Source organism: Asterias rubens, chromosome 18 (assembly GCF_902459465.1).
Source record: "Asterias rubens chromosome 18, eAstRub1.3, whole genome shotgun sequence".
Classification (NCBI taxonomy): Eukaryota; Metazoa; Echinodermata; class Asteroidea; order Forcipulatida; family Asteriidae; genus Asterias; species Asterias rubens.
The window spans coordinates 10,636,522-10,656,439 of NC_047079.1; the positions used below are offsets into that span (position 1 = coordinate 10,636,522).

General features: G+C 41.2%; 1 protein-coding gene across 1 annotated transcript in view; it reads left to right on the forward strand.

The window, feature by feature from the left end:
* LOC117302227 (5'-3' exoribonuclease 1-like) overlaps positions 1–19,918 on the forward strand; it is a 40,140-nt gene that overhangs the window by 18,857 nt on the left and 1,365 nt on the right. The window contains exons 27-35 of the mRNA XM_033786062.1: positions 11,820–12,010; positions 12,417–12,613; positions 12,952–13,675; positions 14,417–14,579; positions 15,263–15,475; positions 15,926–16,971; positions 17,504–17,617; positions 18,308–18,368; positions 19,031–19,095. Of these exons, the coding sequence (XP_033641953.1) occupies positions 11,820–12,010; positions 12,417–12,613; positions 12,952–13,675; positions 14,417–14,579; positions 15,263–15,475; positions 15,926–16,971; positions 17,504–17,617; positions 18,308–18,368; positions 19,031–19,095 (2,774 nt within the window). The remainder of the gene's footprint in view (positions 1–11,819; positions 12,011–12,416; positions 12,614–12,951; positions 13,676–14,416; positions 14,580–15,262; positions 15,476–15,925; positions 16,972–17,503; positions 17,618–18,307; positions 18,369–19,030; positions 19,096–19,918) is intronic.

The following is a 19,918-nucleotide window of genomic DNA, read 5'->3' on the forward strand; positions in this document are numbered from 1 at the left end:
TGACACGGCGAAATGTGCGGATACAAGGGTGGGTTTTCCCAATATTTTCTCCCGACTCCGATGACCGATTGAGCCTAAATTTTCACAGGTTTGTTATTTTATATATAAGTTGTGAGACACGAAGTGTGGGCCTTAGACAATACTGTTTTACCAAAAGGGTCCAATGGCTTTAAGGAATGGTTAAGGTCCAGTGATCAGCGGTAATAGTGTGAAGCGCTTTGGGACGCCCTTCGGGTGTGAAAAGTGCTACATAAAAACTGGCTAATGTTTTACTCAGGCATGTGATTTCTTAATGTCCTTTGCAAAGTAAATATTTACACATAGTGTTACCGAAAAGTGAATACACATTCTGTTCGCCCTTTTTCCAAAAGTGTCTGTTATGATGCAACTTGTAAAACAAAGCTAGATATCATTGTTAAAGGAACACGTTGCCTTGGATCGGACGAGTTGGTCTATTAAAAGCGTTTGAAACCGTTTGTTATAAAATGCATGTGGTGAGAAAGATGTTTTAACAGCAGAATATAATGATCCACACAAGTATCACTCAAAATTGCATGGTTTTCCTTTTACGTCGCGAACTATCACGGTCGGCCATTTATGGGAGTCAAAATTAAATGACTTTGCATTTTACGAGTGTACATGTATTTTAGAAATCCTTTATGATCTTATCATTTTTGTTTCTGAAAACAGCGATGCACTTTTTAGATCAATGCTTTTTTCATAGTTGCTTCTGTGGGTAGCTTGACAATGCATTTCTATTCTTTCTTGCTACACAAAAAAACCATTCAGCAATCCCACTGGAGGAGACTTGTTCACAGTTTGTGATGTTTGTGTTTGGATATTTATGGCGAGTATCAAATCTGAAGGGAAACTGACTTTGTAAAGTACAAGAGCTTAATGTTCACATAAAAAAGCTGCCTCATTGTTAAAGACAGTGGACACTTTTGGTAATTGTCAAAGACTAGTCTTCACAGTTGGTGTATCTCAACATATGCAAAAAATAACAAACCTGTGCAAATTTGAGCTCAATCGGTCGTCGAAGTTGCGAGATAATAATGAAAGAAAAAACACCTTGTCTCGCGAAGTTGTGTGCTTTCTGATGCTTGATTTCGAGACCTCAAGTTCTAAACTTGAGGTCTCGAAATCAAATTAGTGAAAAACTCTTTCTTCCTTGAAAACTACGTCACTTCAGAGGGAGCTGTTTCTCACTGTTTCATACTATCAACCTCTCCCCATTACTCGTAATCAAGAAAGGTTTTATGATGATATTTATTTTGAGTAGTTACCAATAGTGTCCACTGCCTTTAAGGACGGTTTGTACTTCTTGCTAATGGGAATGCAGCGCGAATTATATGACGTGAATTTGACGTCTCAACTCTGTTTTCAGTGCAAATTGGCAAGCGAGTCAAGCACAAGTCAACTGCTGTGAATTTGTGACGTCTACATTTGCTTCGCATTCACATTCTCAGAAAGTATCGAACCAGAGTTTGAGTAAGAACACATTAGATTGATGGACGATGAGCTTATTGGTTGTGGAGTTAAAGGCGCTTCGATATCGCAGCATGACCAGACAGACAAATGCATTGCCGATCACTGCCGATAAGTCAGTTTTCGCTGGACAGTTTCCCTCAGGAACTGCCTCATGCTTTGTTTACACAGTTGGGTTTTTACAAAAAACATTTTTTAGCCAGCATTACTTTTAAGAGCAAATGCTTTAAAGAAACTAATATCAGATATGTCATAGAAACATTGTAAATAAAATGCCATTATAAACCTTAAAAACAAAAACAAAATGCAAAAGCTAATTTCGGTTGTTGCAGCCAATATCAAGGAGAATGTATAAATGCTGAAAACTGTGCACAGTTTACCGTTTTTCACTATTTTTCCCTGACTCACACAATACATTAAGCCCCAAATTTCGAAGGTTTGTTATTTCATTATGGTTGATCAAACAAAACATGAACATGGTCTGCGACTTTTTTGTCAGCTTTTAAGTTAAGAATCTACAGGATTGACTCTTGCCCTAATACACGGTTGTCATTAATGGTGTCCACACGGGTGCCGTTGCGCTGACGTCCACCACAAACCATCTTCTTGACTTGTTTCTGAAAGCGTTCATAGGTGAAGCAGTAGATAAATGGATTGACGCAAAGGTTCAACACCACGATGGCATTTAAAGTGGGACTGACAAAAGTTTCGTTCAATCCAAGATTGTACAACATGTAGCTGGTACTAATTGGCGTCCAACAGATGGCAAAGAATATGGCCACCACAAGTAGAGTCAGGGTGACGTTTTTGTTGGCTCTAGTCAACATTTTTCTTGCATCTTGGTTGTTGTCGCCGACTCTGGCCTGTGACCGCTTGCGGAGCACCAAGATGATTCTGGTGTAGGAAAATATAATGATGACCAACGGTAAGACAATAGTCATACAGTAGATGATTAACAAACTCACAACTACCTGGACGGTACGGCTTAGCCAGTCGACGTCACACCCATCTTCGGTTTTATATGATATGAAAATCAAATGAAGAGCTGGTACGAAGCCACACAGCCAGGTTGCAGCCATGATCATCTTCAGTCGCCGGCCTGAGAAAATTACATGGTGTATGAGTGGCTTACATGTCGCGTAGTATCTCTCTGTTGATATAGCGACTAAGTTGTAGGTAGAAACAACATAGATACTATACTGCAACCACTCTGACCACCAGAGTTTACAGTACAGCGAGCCCAAGATGTTATCCGATACTTGACTTGGTGGTGATATTATCAGAAAAAGGCTGAGTAAGAAGAAAACAGACCCAAGAAAATCCAAAACAGATTGATGGATGATGAGCTTATTGGTTGTGGAGTTGAAGACTCTACGATAGCGCAGCATGACCAGACAGACAAATGCATTGCCGATCAGTCCCAGTGAACCAATAATGATGTTCACATAGAACGCAGCCGTGTTTGAATTTTCCATTGGTTGAGAAGTAGACACAGTAAACATCTCCATTTTGTGTAGAGTGTCGAGTCTCTCAGTGTTGCTCAGTGTCCAGAGTTTTAGTCAAAACTGCGCTCAGGTATTTCTCGCTGAACAGTTTCCCCCTTATCCTGTTACCTTTTCGCCTTTTGTCATGTTTGTATCCTAATTCCTTTTCACCATAATGAGAGTGGGAGTAGTTTATTGAATGCAATCGCAGAAAAGCAAGATGTATTCCTTGCTTTGCGGACCAGTTGTCTGATTAAACTTCTGAAAATCTTTTCACTGCCATCGCAGTCTAATTTGCAAGAGAGCTTTCCATTCTGCTCAACTGCCCTATCTCTTTTTCAAAGTTATTTCTTTGAACATTAGTGGCGGGCAAATGCAGAATCCTTTCTTACTTGATGAAATTAGGTTGTTGGTTTTTTTATATTTAATAATGCAAATTGAATCGAGTATTCGAGAAACTATTGTTCAGAGGAAATGTAAAGGGAATTCTCCATTTGAAATTCTATAAATTTTCCATTTCTATGTCAATTTCTTATCAAATTAAAAAGCAGTACATGTACCTTTATATCAATGTAATTAAATTTACTTTAGTTTTGTTGAGTCCTCAGCGGTGGGGAGGGGAGGTAGTGCTTTCTGCTTTACATCCCTATGGACTGTAAAGGGGGTTCCCTGTTTCAGCACTAGGAGTAGGTGGCAACGGCCTCTGGAATAAAATAATTGTAGCCCACACCTTGAAGTGGCCTTCAGGCCTTGTGTGTCTGGCGACTTGCATAAAAACAAAAATAAAAGTAAATGCTTTTCAGGCATTGATTTCTCCTGATATGTCCTTTGCAAAGTAGAAATTTACAGTGTTACTGCAAACTGAATACACACTGTAATGGCCGTCAAATGTGCCTGCTTCTAAAAAGACCGTGGAGTTATAATATATAAGAACTAGAGGGCACACTGGTGATGCTTTTTGCACAAACGCGACGGGACCGCAAGATGACAAGCGCCATTCTGTATGCGCGTCGAATATGAAATACATGATTGAGGTTTTTTTATTGAACGCTCACACGATGATGTTTGTTCAACTTACAAAATGGCCGCACAAACACACGCTGTGAGACGGCTGTTTTGTCAACTTAGAAAATGGCCGCCTGCGCGCATAGACCTTTTCGCAAATACCGGGGCGCGCGCGTAAAGCTTGGAATTAGGTGCATTGTGGTCTAGCTGGTATCTAAATTTGATCCATATATATCCCACAATGCACCTCATTCAACAGTCTGCGCTTGCGCATTGATATTTGCGATAAGGTCTATACGGGGGCGCGTATATAGGCCAGTGCGCCCTCTAGTTCCTGTATATAACTCAATGAAAAAGACACATCAAGATATTTGAGAAATTATTGTTCATTGGAAACAGGGGTGGAAATTTCAATGGGAAATTCTATTCCATTTACGTGTCGAAGTGGGGCACACTGATCAGACATTTGTCAGATTAAAAAGCGATATCATTGTTAGAAATTAAATTTGATATATGTATGACTCATAAAGGCCCCAGAAAATATTGCTACTCACTTTGTTTACAGAGTTTGGTTTAAAGTTTTTGTTGTACGAGCAAAATGCTAAATAACAAAACTAATATAAGCGATTTCATACTGTAGGAACCTTGTAAATATAATGCTTCGTATATATCATAAACCTTGGATTATTTGAGTTGGTCTACGAAAAGCGTTTGAAACCGTTTGTTATGAAATGCATGATTAGAAAGATGTTTTAAAAGTAGAATATAATGATCAACACAACTTGCCTTCGAAGTTGCATGGTTTTCATTTTACTTTGCGAACTAACACGGTCGGCCATTTTGTGGACTCCACAAAATGGCGTGCCGTAATAGTTCACAACATATGAGGAAAACCATGCAATTTCGAAGCCTAGTTGTGTTGATCATTATATTACACTTTCAAAACATCTTTCTAACCGTATACATTTTATAACAAACGGTTTCAAATGCTTTTCATAGACCAACTTGACCAATCCAAGGCAACGTGTCCCATAAAAAAAAATTAAAAAACGCAAAAGCTGATTGAGGAGAATATGCTGAAAAATTGTGCACGGTTTTACACTATTTCTTCCTGAATCACACAATACATTAAGCTCCAAATTTCACAGGTTTGTTATTTCATTATGGTTGATCAAACAAAACATGTACACGGTCTGCGACTTTTTTGCCAGCAGCTCTAAGTTAAGGAACTGCAGGATTGTCTCTTGAACTAAAAACTGAGACTGCAGCAGTCATTTGTAGTTGTACAGGGTGTTGTGCAGTTGCTTCCTGTCTTGTTGATCCACTAATGGTGTCCACACGGTTGTCATTGCGCCGACGTCCACCACAAACCATCTTCTTGACTTGTTTCTGAAAGCGTTCATAGGTGAAGCAGTAGATGAATGGATTGATACAGATATTCAACACCACGATGGCATTCAAAGTTGGACTGACAAAAGTTTCGTTCAATCCAAGATTGTACAACATGTAGCTAGTACTAATTGGCGTCCAACAGATGGCAAAGAATATGGCCACCACAAATAGAGTCAGGGTGACGTTTTTGTTGGCTCTTGTCAGCATGTTTCTTGCATCTTGGTTGTTGTCGCCTACCCTAGCTCGAGATCGTTTATAGAGCGCCAAGATGATCTTGATGTAGGAATATATGATGATAGCTAACGGAATGACAATAATGGTGCTCTCGACTATAACTACACCCACAACAGCCTGGATTGTAGGGCTCGGCCAGATGACTTCACAAACCCCATCGATGTTGTGTGAAATGAAGATTAAGTAAGAATGTAAAAAACAGATGGATATCCAGTCTAAGGCTACAACCATCATGAGTCGATGACTTGAGAACATGTTACGATGTCTGACGGGTTGACACGTTGCAAAGTATCGCTCTACAGATATTGCTACCAGGTTGTAGGTAGAGACAATGAAGACACTATACTGCAACCACTCTGACCACCAGAGTTTACAGTACATCGAGCCTAAGATGTTATCCGGTACTTGACTTGGTGGTGGTATAACCACGCCTAGTAGGAACAGTAGAGATCCAAGAAAATCCACAACAGATTGATGGATGATGAGCTTATTGGTTGTGGAGTTGAAGATGCTTCGATAGCGCAGCATGACCAGACAGACAAATGCATTGCCGATCAGTCCGAGTGAACCAATAATGATGTTCACATAGAATGCAGCGTAGTTAGAATTGTCCGCCAACACGGGTGTACGAATAGTAGACATCTTCGTTATGTGTAGAGTGTCCAGTCTCTCAGTGTTGCTCGGTGTGTACAGTCTAGTCAATTGCACTCAATCAGTTCTCGCTGAGCAGTTTTTATGATTTCACAATGCCTTCGGCCTTTTCCCTTTTTATAGCACAGTTACTTTATATATTTGTATACTTTTTTATTAAATATTAAACTTTATGAAGCGGAATTCTTAATGTTTTTATTAAATAAAAAAATAAAACTGTTGTTCAGGCCAAGATCTGTTGAAGTGTTTGTTTGAAATTGTAAGCAGGTTCCATTATTCGTCACAAGAAGGACATGCTGATCAAATTAAGTGCTAACCTTTATTTATGTAAGTTAATTGTCATTTTGTCCTGCCCTACAAACTATTGTGTCAATGTTTGTGCGCACAATTAGCTTGAAAGCTTTTCGGTATATTTCATGTCAGACGTGTTTTTCAAGGTTTTTTTTTTTTTTTTTTTTTTTTTTTTTTTTCAATTTATTTTTTACGCAAGTTGCCAGACACAAAAAGCCTGAAGGCCACTTTTAGATGTGTGCTACAAGCAATCAACTACTTTTCCGGGGCCGTTGTCAACCTACTCCTAGGGCTAAAACAGGGTTACCCCTCGTTACAGTCCTTGCGGATGTAGACTTGGGTATCCTACAGTTGCATGGATATCAAGCCCTTTTTTCACTCAGTATGAGTTGATACACTAGACATCTTTATTTTTTGTGAAGTACAGTGTTGTGCAGTTCCTTCAGGCCTTGTTGCTTCATTAATGGTGTTCACACGGTTGTCCTTAATGGTTTCCACACGGTTGTCATTAGTGGTGTCCACACGGTTGTCATTAAAGTCACCTGGAAGTGGTATTTTTTTTTAAATAAAGCTTTTGTCACTAAAATATGTGTTTTTATGAGAGGAATGTGAATAAAAAGTTAACTAAGGTTTAAAAATATCAGTTTTGATTGTATTTACAAATTTACGAGTAGGCCCTGACCCGAGAGGGCGCTGTTCATGACGTAATTCAAGGCGCGATATTTGAAGAGAAAATTTTTAGTCGGGCCCCCGTACATTACGTCTGGGAACATGGCACATCAAAACAAATTTAAACACGATTTTACACACATACGTACATTGAAACTTGAACATGTTGAACGCCTAGTGGTTTTTACAAAAGCTATTGCTGCTATTTTTATTTAACTATGCGACTTTTTAGTGACCAAATGGGTTGTAAGATGTGGGTCTGCCTACGTATTATTATAGAAATACGGCCACGGAGCAGACTGCACGCACGCACTATGGCTGCTGTATAATGTGCGGATGGTCACATAGGACCTGCACGAACGGTGAATCGCATGCGGTACCAACAAAAAATCGTGTCACTTGGCAAAAGCTAAAAACATACCCTCAAAGTTCAAACTTACCCGATTTTTTTCACGTTTAGCAAATGCTCCTCTGGGTTCGTCACGTCTTTCAGATACCTTCTTCGACTTCCCACTAGCTGGAAAAATTGTTGGGACGGCGTCGTGTGTAAGGATGGCTCTTCTCGTCATGTCAAATGTGTGGTGTATCCCGGATTCGAAGCACGACGGCTCGAAGTGTTCGCTGCATAGTGCTGAAAAAGACGTCGGACCGGACCACTTTGCTCTAGTTAATCTGACTTTCGCAGCCCACAACCGCCTATACTTGGGATCTGCAGGAAACAGAAGAAGACTGACCCCATCTTTAGTTGTTTTGCTGCATCCAGCAGCAATACACCTGGTCGGCATTGCCGGAAAAATGCCAGGAAAAAAAACTTTTTCGCAGCGTACAAACTCACGTCTTAGAATTACATGTACTTTTGCACGTGTGTTTATCTACGCATCGAGGGGGGCCTATGTTTGATCGAGGCAAAGATTTCCTACGTCACAAAAGGGGTAGGCGGAGTCAACCCCCCCAAGCACTTAATTAATTTTTTTAACATATAAATCGTGACAAACAATTACTCAAAAAATTGTTTTATTGTTAATAAACATATACTCTTATGTTGAAAAGAAAAAAAATCCTATTTCCAGGTGCCTTTAATGGTGTCCACACGGTTGTCCTTAATGGTGTCCACACGGTTGTCCTTAATGGTGTCCACACGGTTGTCATTAGTGGTGTCCACACGGTTGTCATTAATGGTGTCCTCACGGTTGTCCTTAATGGTGTCCACACGGCTGTCATTAGTGGTGTCCACACGGTTGTCATTAATGGTGTCCTCACGGTTGTCCTTAATGGTGTCCACACGGCTGTCATTAGTGGTGTCCACACGGTTGTCATTAGTGGTGTCCACACGGTTGTCATTAGTGGTGTCCACACGGTTGTCATTAGTGGTGTCCACATGGCTGTCATTAATAGTGCCCACACGGTTGTCCTTAATGGTGTCCACATGGTTGTCATTAATGGTGTCCACACGGTTGTCATTAGTGGTGTCCACACGGTTGTCATTAATGGTGTCCACACGGCTGTCATTAGTGGTGTCCACACGGCTGTCATTAGTGGTGTCCACACGGTTGTCATTAGTGGTGTCCACATGGCTGTCCTTAATGGTGTCCACACGTTTGACATTAATCGTGTTCACACAGTTGTCCTTAATGGTGTCCACACGGTTGTCATTAATGGTGTCCACACGGTTGACATTGCGCTGACGTCCACCACAAACCATCTTCTTGACTTGTTTCTGAAAGCGTTCATAGGTGAAGCAGTAGATATATGGATTGACGCAAAGATTCAACACCACGATTGCATCGAAAATAGGATTTAAGTAAGAGCTCAATCCAAGACTATACAATGCAAAGTTAATACTTCCAGGTGTCCAACAAATGACATAGAATATTGCCACCAGAAGTAAAGTTTTAATGACGTTTATGTTAGCTCTAGTCAGCATGTTCCGTGCTTCTTGGTTGTTGTCGCCAACTCTTGCTTTAGAACGCTTATGGAGTACTAAGATGATTTTGGTGTAGGCAAAAATGAGGACGCCGAATGGGACTAAGGCGCCAGTGCTGTAGAATAGAAATAAGCCCACGATAATCTGGACTGTTCGGTTTGGCCAGATGACTTCACAAACCCCATTGATGGTGTGTGTAGTGGGGATTATGAAAAAAGTTGAAGACCAGCCACATATCCATGCTGCAAGCATAAACATTGTGACGAGACGGTTTGAGTTATAGCTACGGTGTCTGACCGGTTGACACGTTGCAAAGTATCGCTCTACAGATATTGCTACCAGGTTGTAGGTAGAGACAATGAAGACACTATACTGCAACCACTCTGACCACCAGAGTTTACAGTACATCGAGCCTAAGATGTTATCCGGTACTTGACTTGGTGGTGGTATAACCACGCCTAGTAGGAACAGTAGAGATCCAAGAAAATCCACAACAGATTGATGGATGATGAGCTTATTGGTTGTGGAGTTGAAGATGCTTCGATAGCGCAGCATGACCAGACAGACAAATGCATTGCCGATCAGTCCGAGTGAACCAATAATGATGTTCACATAGAATGCAGCATTAATGATGTTAGAACTGTCCAATATTGGCTGAGATGCACGAGTAGAAATCTCCATCTTTCTTTTTGAATGAGCGACTTACCAATTTTTGCAGAGACCCTTTCTTTTGACGTCTACTTTTACTCTGCCAAATTATCTACCTTGGTGTCTCTTCTTTATCATTAAATGATGAACAGATCAGACTTAACCCTCTAGTCACTGCACCGCTCGAGTTTCTGAACACCAATTTTCCACCCCCCCCCCCTTCCCGGTCCTCTAACAGTCTAATATTTGATGTAATGGAAATCAGTCCATCTTTATTAGAAAATGCCAATCCCTTGATGGTTAATATTGTACAATGTGCACGTTTCAGGCATAATGGGAAATGAGGTGGCCTATTAAAGCTTTTATCAAATATGATCAAGCAATTAAGTTACACCATTAACCCTCTAGTCCCTGCACCGCCCGAGTTTCTGAAAACCAATTTTTCAAGATTCTTGCAGTAAACAACTGGAATCGTAGTTCAATTTTGAAGCTAATGACGATGAGATAATTTAGCTCATACCAATTAGTAAACACAAAGGAAACTGTATTTATTCATCATTAATATTGGTATTGTCAAAAACTAACGCCTTCGCATTTAATTAGTTTGAGCATTGAGTCAGATAAAAGCCTTGAAAAGCTATTGTGTCCATTTTATCCTTACAAAAAAATATTCGAGAGCCGATTATTGTTCCCAATGGGAGCTTGTACTTTTATACAAACATTACCGAAAGGGTAAAAAATTGTGCATAAATATTAAGGTATCTTTTAAAAATTGAACTACGATTCCAGTTGTTTACTGCAAGAATCTTGAAAAATTGGTTTTCAGAAACTCGGGCGGTGCAGGGACTAGAGGGTTAATGGTGTACCTTAATTGCTTGATCATATTTGATAAAAGCTTTAATAGGCCACCTCATTTCCCATTATGCCTGAAACGTGCACATTGTACAATATTAACCATCAAGGTATATTGGCATTTTCTAATAATGATGGACAAATCTAAAGAACTGATTTCCGGGAAGGGGGGGGGGGTGTGGACACACATTGGTTTCATTATACGTTATCTCAATTCCAAGGTATTCACTTTAACATTAGTGGTAGACAAGGGCCCAATTTCATGGAGTAAAATGGATTTCATGTTACCAAAGTGTTTCTTTACATGTATCTATCAAATTAGTTGCCCCTTTGTTGTTAATAAAAACTGCCTGGTACATGTATGTATAGTTCGTCAATAGCTTCTTCTTTTTTAATCACATACTTTTTCAGATTTAATTTTTTAATTGCTAACGCATACTTTGGTTGTGATCAAGTTAAAAACTCTTTCTCCGGAAAGTTTCTGATACAACCTGGGAAGCAGCAGCCAGGGGATCAGGGGACGCGAATTGTTTATTTCAGATATCAAATAATAAATCACAAGTGAAACTGACCTGGGCCCTATTTCATAGAGCTGCTTAAGCACAAAAATTTGCTTAAGCAAAAAATTCATTGCTTAGTAAAATCAGATTATCGGCCAAGACTCCATTCAATTGTTATGCTGAGTAAACAACAGCTAAATACTAGTCATAAGCAATGTATATGGCATGAAATTTTGGCCAGTAACATGTGTAAAATAAGCGAGCTATTTTCGTGCTTAAGCAAATTTGTTGCTTAAGCAGCTCTATGAAATTGGCCCCTGGGCCCAATTTCATGGCTCTGCTTACCGTAAGCACAGAATCGGCGCTTACGGAAGCAGGGAATTCTGTGCTTACGGCAAGCGTATTTCACGGGTTAGCGGCGAATTTGGGCTTCTGCGCGTGCGTACTTCACGTTACTAGGCATTCTACGCTTACAAGGCTAGCGCAGAAATTCGGCGCTTGCACGGTAGCGGGGAATCGCAATCGTAAGCGCAGAATTCGGCGGTAAGCAGAGCCATAAAATTGGGCCCTGGTAAATTTTAAAGGGTTTGGGGTTGAACAAAGAAAAATTGACTGTAGCAGGATTTGAACCAACGAACTCTTGATTAACTTCGTGGCGCTCTTTTTTTCTGTCACTCTCAGGCAGCGGTATCTTGGACTTCCTCTATGAAGTCGTCTTCGATGAGGAGTTCCCCGGAGGACTGAAGATCCGCTGTGATGGCCATCGAGGTTACAAAGTACCAACGACGGCAGTTATTAACATATCCTATGGCATGCGTAAAGAGCAATGCCAACAGCAGAGTAATAAACCAATGGCAGTTGTTAAACCCCAGGTAAGAGCAACTTCACTCCAATCTTGGTGCAGAAAATACTGCTTGGCAAAAAATGAGTTGGGCACCAGTTGCAACATTGTAGTTTTATTGAATCTTGGCTGGTAAACCAGTTTCTGTTAATCAGATTTTCTGTGCTTAGCAATTTTTATGCTTACCTGCTTAGTAAATGTTGGCCCAGGCATATCAAAGGTTACACAGGTTAGCATGGTTAGGAGCCATTCAGAATAGTCAATGGTATTTGTTTATTTATTTTTTATTTTTGATCAAATGTTTCCAACATCATTAGGTGTGGACAAAATTACGTAGAAGACTGCACATATTTTTGCTAATTTTATTTTAAAATTGTATAATTTGCTTTGACCTTTTTATAACCACCAACTGGTACTCTGATCGTCTATGCTTACAGGTGTTCCCTCAACCCAATGCCCAGACACAGAGCCGAGGCTGGTACTCTAACATGGTGACCAAGCTAGGATCCAACCAAGAGCAGCAAGTGCAGCGTCAACAACAACAACAACAACAACAACAACAGCAGCAGCAGGTTAGCAGAAGTAAGAAACAACCACTGGCGCAGGCTTCTTTAAAAGGAGCCATCAACTACAGGTATGGAATTAAAAGCACTGGACACCTTTGGTAATTGTCAAAGACCAGTCTTCTCACTTGGTGTATGCTTAAAATAACAAACCTGTGAAATTTAAACTCAATTGGTCGCCGAAGCTGTGAGATAGTTATGGAAGAAAAGACACCCTTGTCACACAAAGTTGTGTGATTTCAGACGCTTGAATTTAAGACCTCAGCTGAGGCCTTGAATTCAATTCAAATAGTTTGGTGAAAAATTAATTCTCTCTCAAAAACTGCGCTACTTCTTTGCCAACTCATATTTTTATTTATTTATGTATTGTTATGTTTATTTATTCATTTTGATTTTCCAAAACCACCAGGGCGGCCCTAGAACAAGATAACGGTTTCAAGCAAACCAGTGATCAGAAGTCCAATAAACAAGCTACTCCCGCTCCCATGACGATCCTGACTCGATCGGGGCCCAAACTGATCTCACGATCACCAACCAAAGATCCTCAAGGTAGGGCCATTGACAAGCAACTGAGGCACCAAGGCAAGGATCAGATGGATAGGATTGAAAGTAAACCAATGCCGCAGACACCACAGGGTCAGACACAACGACAAAACTCTGATGCAAAGTCAGTGTCCAAGGGCGAAGTCAGCGAGGATGCTCGAAGTGGACGCCACATCCCTAAAGAAACTTCAAAACTTCAACAGAGCGCCCCCGTTAGTGAGGTGGACGAGTTCGCCGATATGTGGCGTAACCTGCAGAAGGGAGCCAGTAGCAGCGGTGCCTCGTCGCCGTTCACCGAAGACGCCTCGACAGACAAGGATGATGAGCGGAATGTAGAGAGCGACGACCTGACGTCTCCGTTCGCATCCGGGATTCAGACACCACTCTCCGAAGAGGATTCAGAAAGCGGTCCTTCTATCCAGATGCAGCTGGCACTGTCTGCATTGCCCAAGGTGGACGTCAACAAGCCTAGTTTGGCTGATGATAACGTGGGCGAAGATATCGTCTTGGAAGGCACTGAGGAGGACGAGGAAGTGGAGGAGTTTGAAATTGAAGAAGAAGCTCGGATGACCCCGAGGACATACGCAAAGGTGAGTGTCATTGTCAACGTCATGGTCATTGACACTGCTATTGTCATGGTCATTGTCTCTGCCGTTGTCACTGTCATGGTCACTGTAATCATCATGGTCATTGTCACTGTCGTTGCCATGGTCATTGTCACTGTGAATGTCACTCTAATCGTCATGGTGATTGTCATGGTCAACAGTTCTTGCAGCAATAGCACTCTGCACTAATACTGAAATTCGAAGCTCGGTGCCCTGACAATGTGTCAAATTTCACTAACGTATGCGAACCTACATATTCAAGACTAATGTATATGTAAGGTAACCCCTCCCATGCTTACACCCACCCCCCAAAACCAACTGAATAAATACTTTATCTTGTAATCTTGCTTAGTATGAAGTCACCACCAGTAACATAATAATAATAATAATAATAATTTTTTTTTGATAAAACGTCTTATATAAAAGAAAATCTCAAAACGCTGTACAGAGACAAATACAAACAACGAGATAAAACAACAACACAACAGATCGTAAACCAATACGAGTCAAACAACAATATCACACCACAAGAAAAGGCAATTAATAAAAAAAGATACAAAGATTCAAAGATAAGGTCATTCAAAAACAAATGTTTTGTGAGTTGAGTTTTAAAAATACCAAAATTTATGATTGTCCTCAAATGAAGAGGTTATTGACATTATTATCATTTATCCTCCTGGCCTAATGATTAAATTAGTTCATTTGTCTTGTAATCTTGCTAATCAGTCTGGAACCGCTGAACTATGTCGGATGTTAAACATCGCATCGATGTCTGGGAGTAATGCCGAGGTGCAAGATGATTTGATCATACCACACTCTGTCATCATCGAGGCTTCCTCAGGAACAAAGCAGTACGGCAGACCGCTTTCGTTGGACCAACTTTTCGCAGGTCAGATTTGTGGATATTTCCGATCTAATTTCTTTCATAAAATGTAACGTACATGTACTCAAGCTAAGCAATGTGTTTAAGCTTGGGTTAAACATGTAAGCTGGTTGTGTCAAAAAGATCAATTAAGAACTCAGTCTGCGACAGTGAGGTTAACCACAGGAGACTAAGCAGGACAGTTCTTTTGAGAACTAAGTATTCTCCTGATTTTTTCAAAATCTACTCCGCGATAGTAGAATAAAAAGCAACAGTTTTGTGTACTCAACAACTTGGTACTCAATCTAAGCGATAATAGTAATTGATTTGAGCTCTAGATAAAGATGGCAGCTGCATGTACAGTGTATGTTGCATTCTATATTCTTTATGAAAACTAATGTTGAGTTGAACTGAGTTGAGTTGAAATGCTAAGTTGAGGGGGATGTGAACTTGCGGCCATGTTGAGTAACGATGGAGTTGTTCACATGAGAAAGCTTTTAGCCTGAAACCTGAAAAGATGTCAGGTCTCCAAAGATGCCACGACACCCACAGCAATAGCCCTGGTGTCTTGTGCTTATGCTGTGGTGCTCTCTGCAAGGTTCCAATACAAACTTACAATTTCCTCATAGAATTACTGTGGCCCTTCAAGAGTGAATTTTAAGTCCTGAGAGGTAAATTAGTTACACTTTCTTTCACAATTTTACTTTCAGGTGCTGTCAATACCCAGCCATCGCCCGGCAGCTCACCTGTACCCCTTACGCCTACTAACCCTAACCCAGTCAACATACCCACTCTGCCACAAGGGGTACCACAAAGGGTACCACAAGGGGTGCCACAAGGGGTAGCACAACCTACAGCATTCCATACCCACCCTCAGCAACCCATGCCGATACCGAGCCATCACCACCCAGGAGATGGAAGAGGTATAAAGCTCTAAAACTTTTGTCCATGTTTCAACTTTATTACTTGAATTTTGGAATTTAAAAGTTGCATCCCCTTAAGGTGATCTCTCTTCAGTCGCTTCCTTTCTTGACGTAAAAGTCTTAACCGCAGTTTTGTGCTCTACTATCCTGGCTCACAAAACATCCAAGCATAATGTGTTTATAAATTGTTTTTACTCTTTCAGCAATGTGTAATAAGCACTGTATACTGAGTACTTTCCCAAGCTCTGTGAAAAAAAAATCCTCTGGCAAATCACTTGGGGGGGATTCAAACCTACGACATTGCTAGAGCACATGTCTTACCACTAGACTGAGCTAGTCCATTAGGTAGAGGCAGTTTGAATCCAATGTGTAGCCCTGGGTACTGCAATCATTTAACAGATGTTATTAACGTGTTTGTAATTTTAAGTGTTATTTCTTTTTTGCGTTTAGGCCCGATGTCGCCTGGTAGAGGTGGTCCAGCTAATATGAGTAACTCCAACGTAAACCCACCTCAGCCAATCCACCTTCATAGACAGCCTACACATCCCACCAACCTAGTTCCTGTATCCATGTCCATGGGACCACTTATACCCACTGGGCAAGAGGGATTCCAAAAAGGAACCCAGATGATCCCAACGAGGGCCTTTCCAGCCCAGCAAATGGGCTCAATATCCCAGAGTGGTGTCTCTCCCCGACTCTCCCCCGCCCACTATCTAGCCCAGTCCCCGGGTACCCAGCCCTCATCAGTTGCTACCCAGCCTGTACCCGGTGGTGTTGTCATCATACGCCCAGGGGTACAGCGAGTGATGCAGCAACCAGGCTTTGCAATGCACCCCGGTGTGCAAATGTCCGCTGACCAACAAGTACCATCATGGCAGCAGGTTATAGTGTCCCACCATCAAGGCAAGCAGCAGTCGTTTCAGCCTCAGGTACAAGCTCAACCTGTACGGCTTCCAGGCCAGCATGTCATGCAAGTAGCCCCACACCAACAGCCCGGTAATCAACCTCAGATGAACCAGGAGATTGGAGTTAAGCCCCTTATGACCCAAAACATGCCCCGCCCAATGCAGTATCAAGCCCCACCCTCCCCCCAACAGCCTATCAACCCCGCCCAACAGAATGTGAATCCCGCACAACAAAACATTGGCCCCAGCCCACAGAACGTTGTCCACGCCCCGCAAAATATTCCCCTCGCCCAACACACTATGATCCCCACCCAGCCAAACATGAACACTGCTGTACAAAACATGGGTCCCGTGAGAATGCAAGGACAACCTTTGACGCAGATGTCCCAGCTTAACAGAAAACCACTAATGGGTATGACTGTGGGGATGACCGGTCAACCTCGTGGGCCGCAACAACACCTCCCTCAGAACTTCGGACAAAGTGGACAGTTAACACATCAACCTCTGAATGCTGTGCAGGCTCTCTTAGCATGGTGCCGACACCAGAATCTAAAGTTTCCGATGTACACTTTCCAAAGGAACATACAGACGGTGAGTCTTTCTTCTTAAAGATTTGTGAAACTTGGCCCCAAATTCATGGCACTGCTAACCACAGAATTGTTCACTAACAGCTCATAGAAATTTGCCTTAGAACCACTTCCCAACAGTTATTTACCATAACTCTACACCTTCTTATATTTTGGGTGTTGAACAAAGCAACTTTACAAGAGTGGTATTTGAACCATCGACCATCGGATTAGCATGCTGACACTCTATACTTCTTCTCTATTTTGTCAAAATCTTTGTTCTGGGTGACAGTCAGAAGGCACACAACTGTATTAAAGCTGTGGTGTGTTTACAATACAAGCTGAGAGGCAACAGCCAGGGTAGAGTGCTGGCACATTAATCCAGAGGCCTTTTGTCAAAATCCTGCTCTGCTCAATTTTATCTTTGTTCAACCAAAATCATTTGTTTGGGTATCGTATTTTCTGAACTTTTCTAAACCTTGACTAAACAAAGTACAGACATTACATTTTGTTCACAATAATGGACAGTTTTCACAATTTGATTCAATCTATTCTAGGGTCATTGCAGAGGAATTGTTCAGCTTTCCAACGGTGTTCAATTCGTAGGCCCAGACTGTCCTAATGATGATGTGGCTGCAGAAGCCGTAGCTCGGGCGACTATGGCTCAAGTGGTAAGTAGCCCCTAACACAACCTTGTTCCCTGGGGAGATCGATCTTGTCGCACCAATTTCCTGGCAGGCTTTGCTCACTCATAAACCCTGGAGTTGGTTCAGAAAAATGTGGCAGAATCTGTCCCAACTTAACGAGGCCCATTGCTGATCCACTTTATACGCTCGTTCATGTATGGTTGCCTGCAAAAGAGGAAAAATTTCACCGGTTTTAAGAGTCTGAAATTTGAAGCCATTGATAGACAGCTGTTGCTTATGACGGCATTATCACTATTAATGAATTGATCGTTTGTACATGTATCAAACAAATTGTTGTTTAATGACCTCCAATAAGAAGCTTTAGGGACTTTAAAGAAAAAATTTAACTTATGTCCTGGAGCAAGATGCTTATACCATAACTGCTTTGTCCTTCAGGTGGAATACTAAGTTGTACATGTACGTCCTGTTTACTAAAGATTGGTAGTGCATGTAAAAAAAACAGAAGACTTATCATCGAAAAGTAGAGGTTTACCCCAGTGTTTGTGGTTCACATAGCAAGCACCCTTGTGTACAGGTTTCTTGCGGCTTTGCAAGCTACAGTGATTAAATTCACTTATGAGATATCATTACCAGAAATGTATAAAAGCCCAATAATGTAATCATAATAAAATAATAGTAGTACAAAAAAAAAAAAATTATTTGTTTTTCTTGTAGACAAAACAGCAGCCCAGAGGTGTTTTTCATCAGTTACGACCAACAACGAGACCCCCAATGGGTGAGATCTAGTTACTTGTTCTTATCATTCTCAGGCCTGTGAAATCTCAGCTTTAAAGCGGATATCTGCTCTGTTATTGATCAGGCCGATTTTTCACTCATTTTATTTTCTTCTTTTCATAATTTTGTTTGTTCCTTCCTTTTGTATAAGCTTTGCAACAATAATGTACAACTACAATAATGTGGTATAAGCCTAGTTACTGGATTATTGGGGTGCCTCGGGTCCACTCCCTGACCTCTAGCCTCGCTTTAAAAATCCTATTCGACCAGCGTAAATGTGTGACGCACGCTCACTTGACAATACACGATCATTCTTACATCATATTGTGTTTCAGCTCTTTTTTTAAGGGGCTACTCACAGGCCATCCATGCTTGTTTTTTCAACTCTGTACTCTACATAAAGAAAGTCTGGTTGTTCCATATTATTCCTTTTCACCAGTGGATTTTAATCTTTAAATCAGATCACGAACAAGCCAGCAGTGCTGCTGTTTGCCCCGAGCAGATTAATTACGCATCCCCTAAGTTTGATTACCAAAGTAATAACAACACAAACACACTCACTCAAAAGGATGTTTAGTTTCCAGATTTTTTTGGCCAAACCCGGAAATTCACCCAACTCCTCATAAGACTAAATCAGTTCTTTTTGATTGTTCTTTCCAACAGGAATGAACCAGCAACAGGGAGTTATGTTTCACGCATCCGGAGCAAATCCATTTGTTCCTCTACAGGTAAGAACTTAACCTCATCATGTCTTGGGAGACTTTTTATCTTAAATTTCTTTTGTGCTACTTTTTCGTAATTTAACCAAATGCGGGTAACATACATGATATAATTGTCAAGACGTAGTACAGGATTAATAATAATATATTATCGAAGTCTTATATAGCGCACATATCTATCAAACAAGGTACTCAAGGAGCTGAGCAATTATACAAACTTTCAGAAAGATAGGTTATTGCAGTGATGAATTTTGAGACCCAATTAGTTAGCACCTTGTAAGGGTTTACGAGGAGCTACTAACAGCAGCCACAACCAGGAACACCAGGGCGAACCCTTTCTCTTTTCGATAAGTGCACTGGGTTCTTTTACATGCGTTACACAACACATGGGACCAACGGCTTTACGTCTCATCTAAAGGACGAAGCAATGGTTAAGTGTCTTGCTTAAGGACACAAGTGTCTCGGCTTGGGATTCAAACCATCAATGCCATTGCTGGGGGTCTAACAATGGAAACGTGCACTTGTCTGCATGCAACAATGGGTGTAGCCTGATCGTCGAACATCAAACTACGAGGCTTGTGAATAACCAGATCCCAGCCTGCCCAGATGTTGCCAGACGTACTACCTTCGACCTCACATTCATTTGACACAGAGATTCGCAGTCAATTCACATGTGCATGTACACATGAATACAACAACATGATACACAACATTATGCAAACGTTCTCTGCTTGCAGAAGGTTGAAAGTGCGAGCGGACATTACATCACCTCCAACCAACCAAAACACAGATATGGAAAGCTTGCGTCACTGCACCTTTATCCAATAAAACC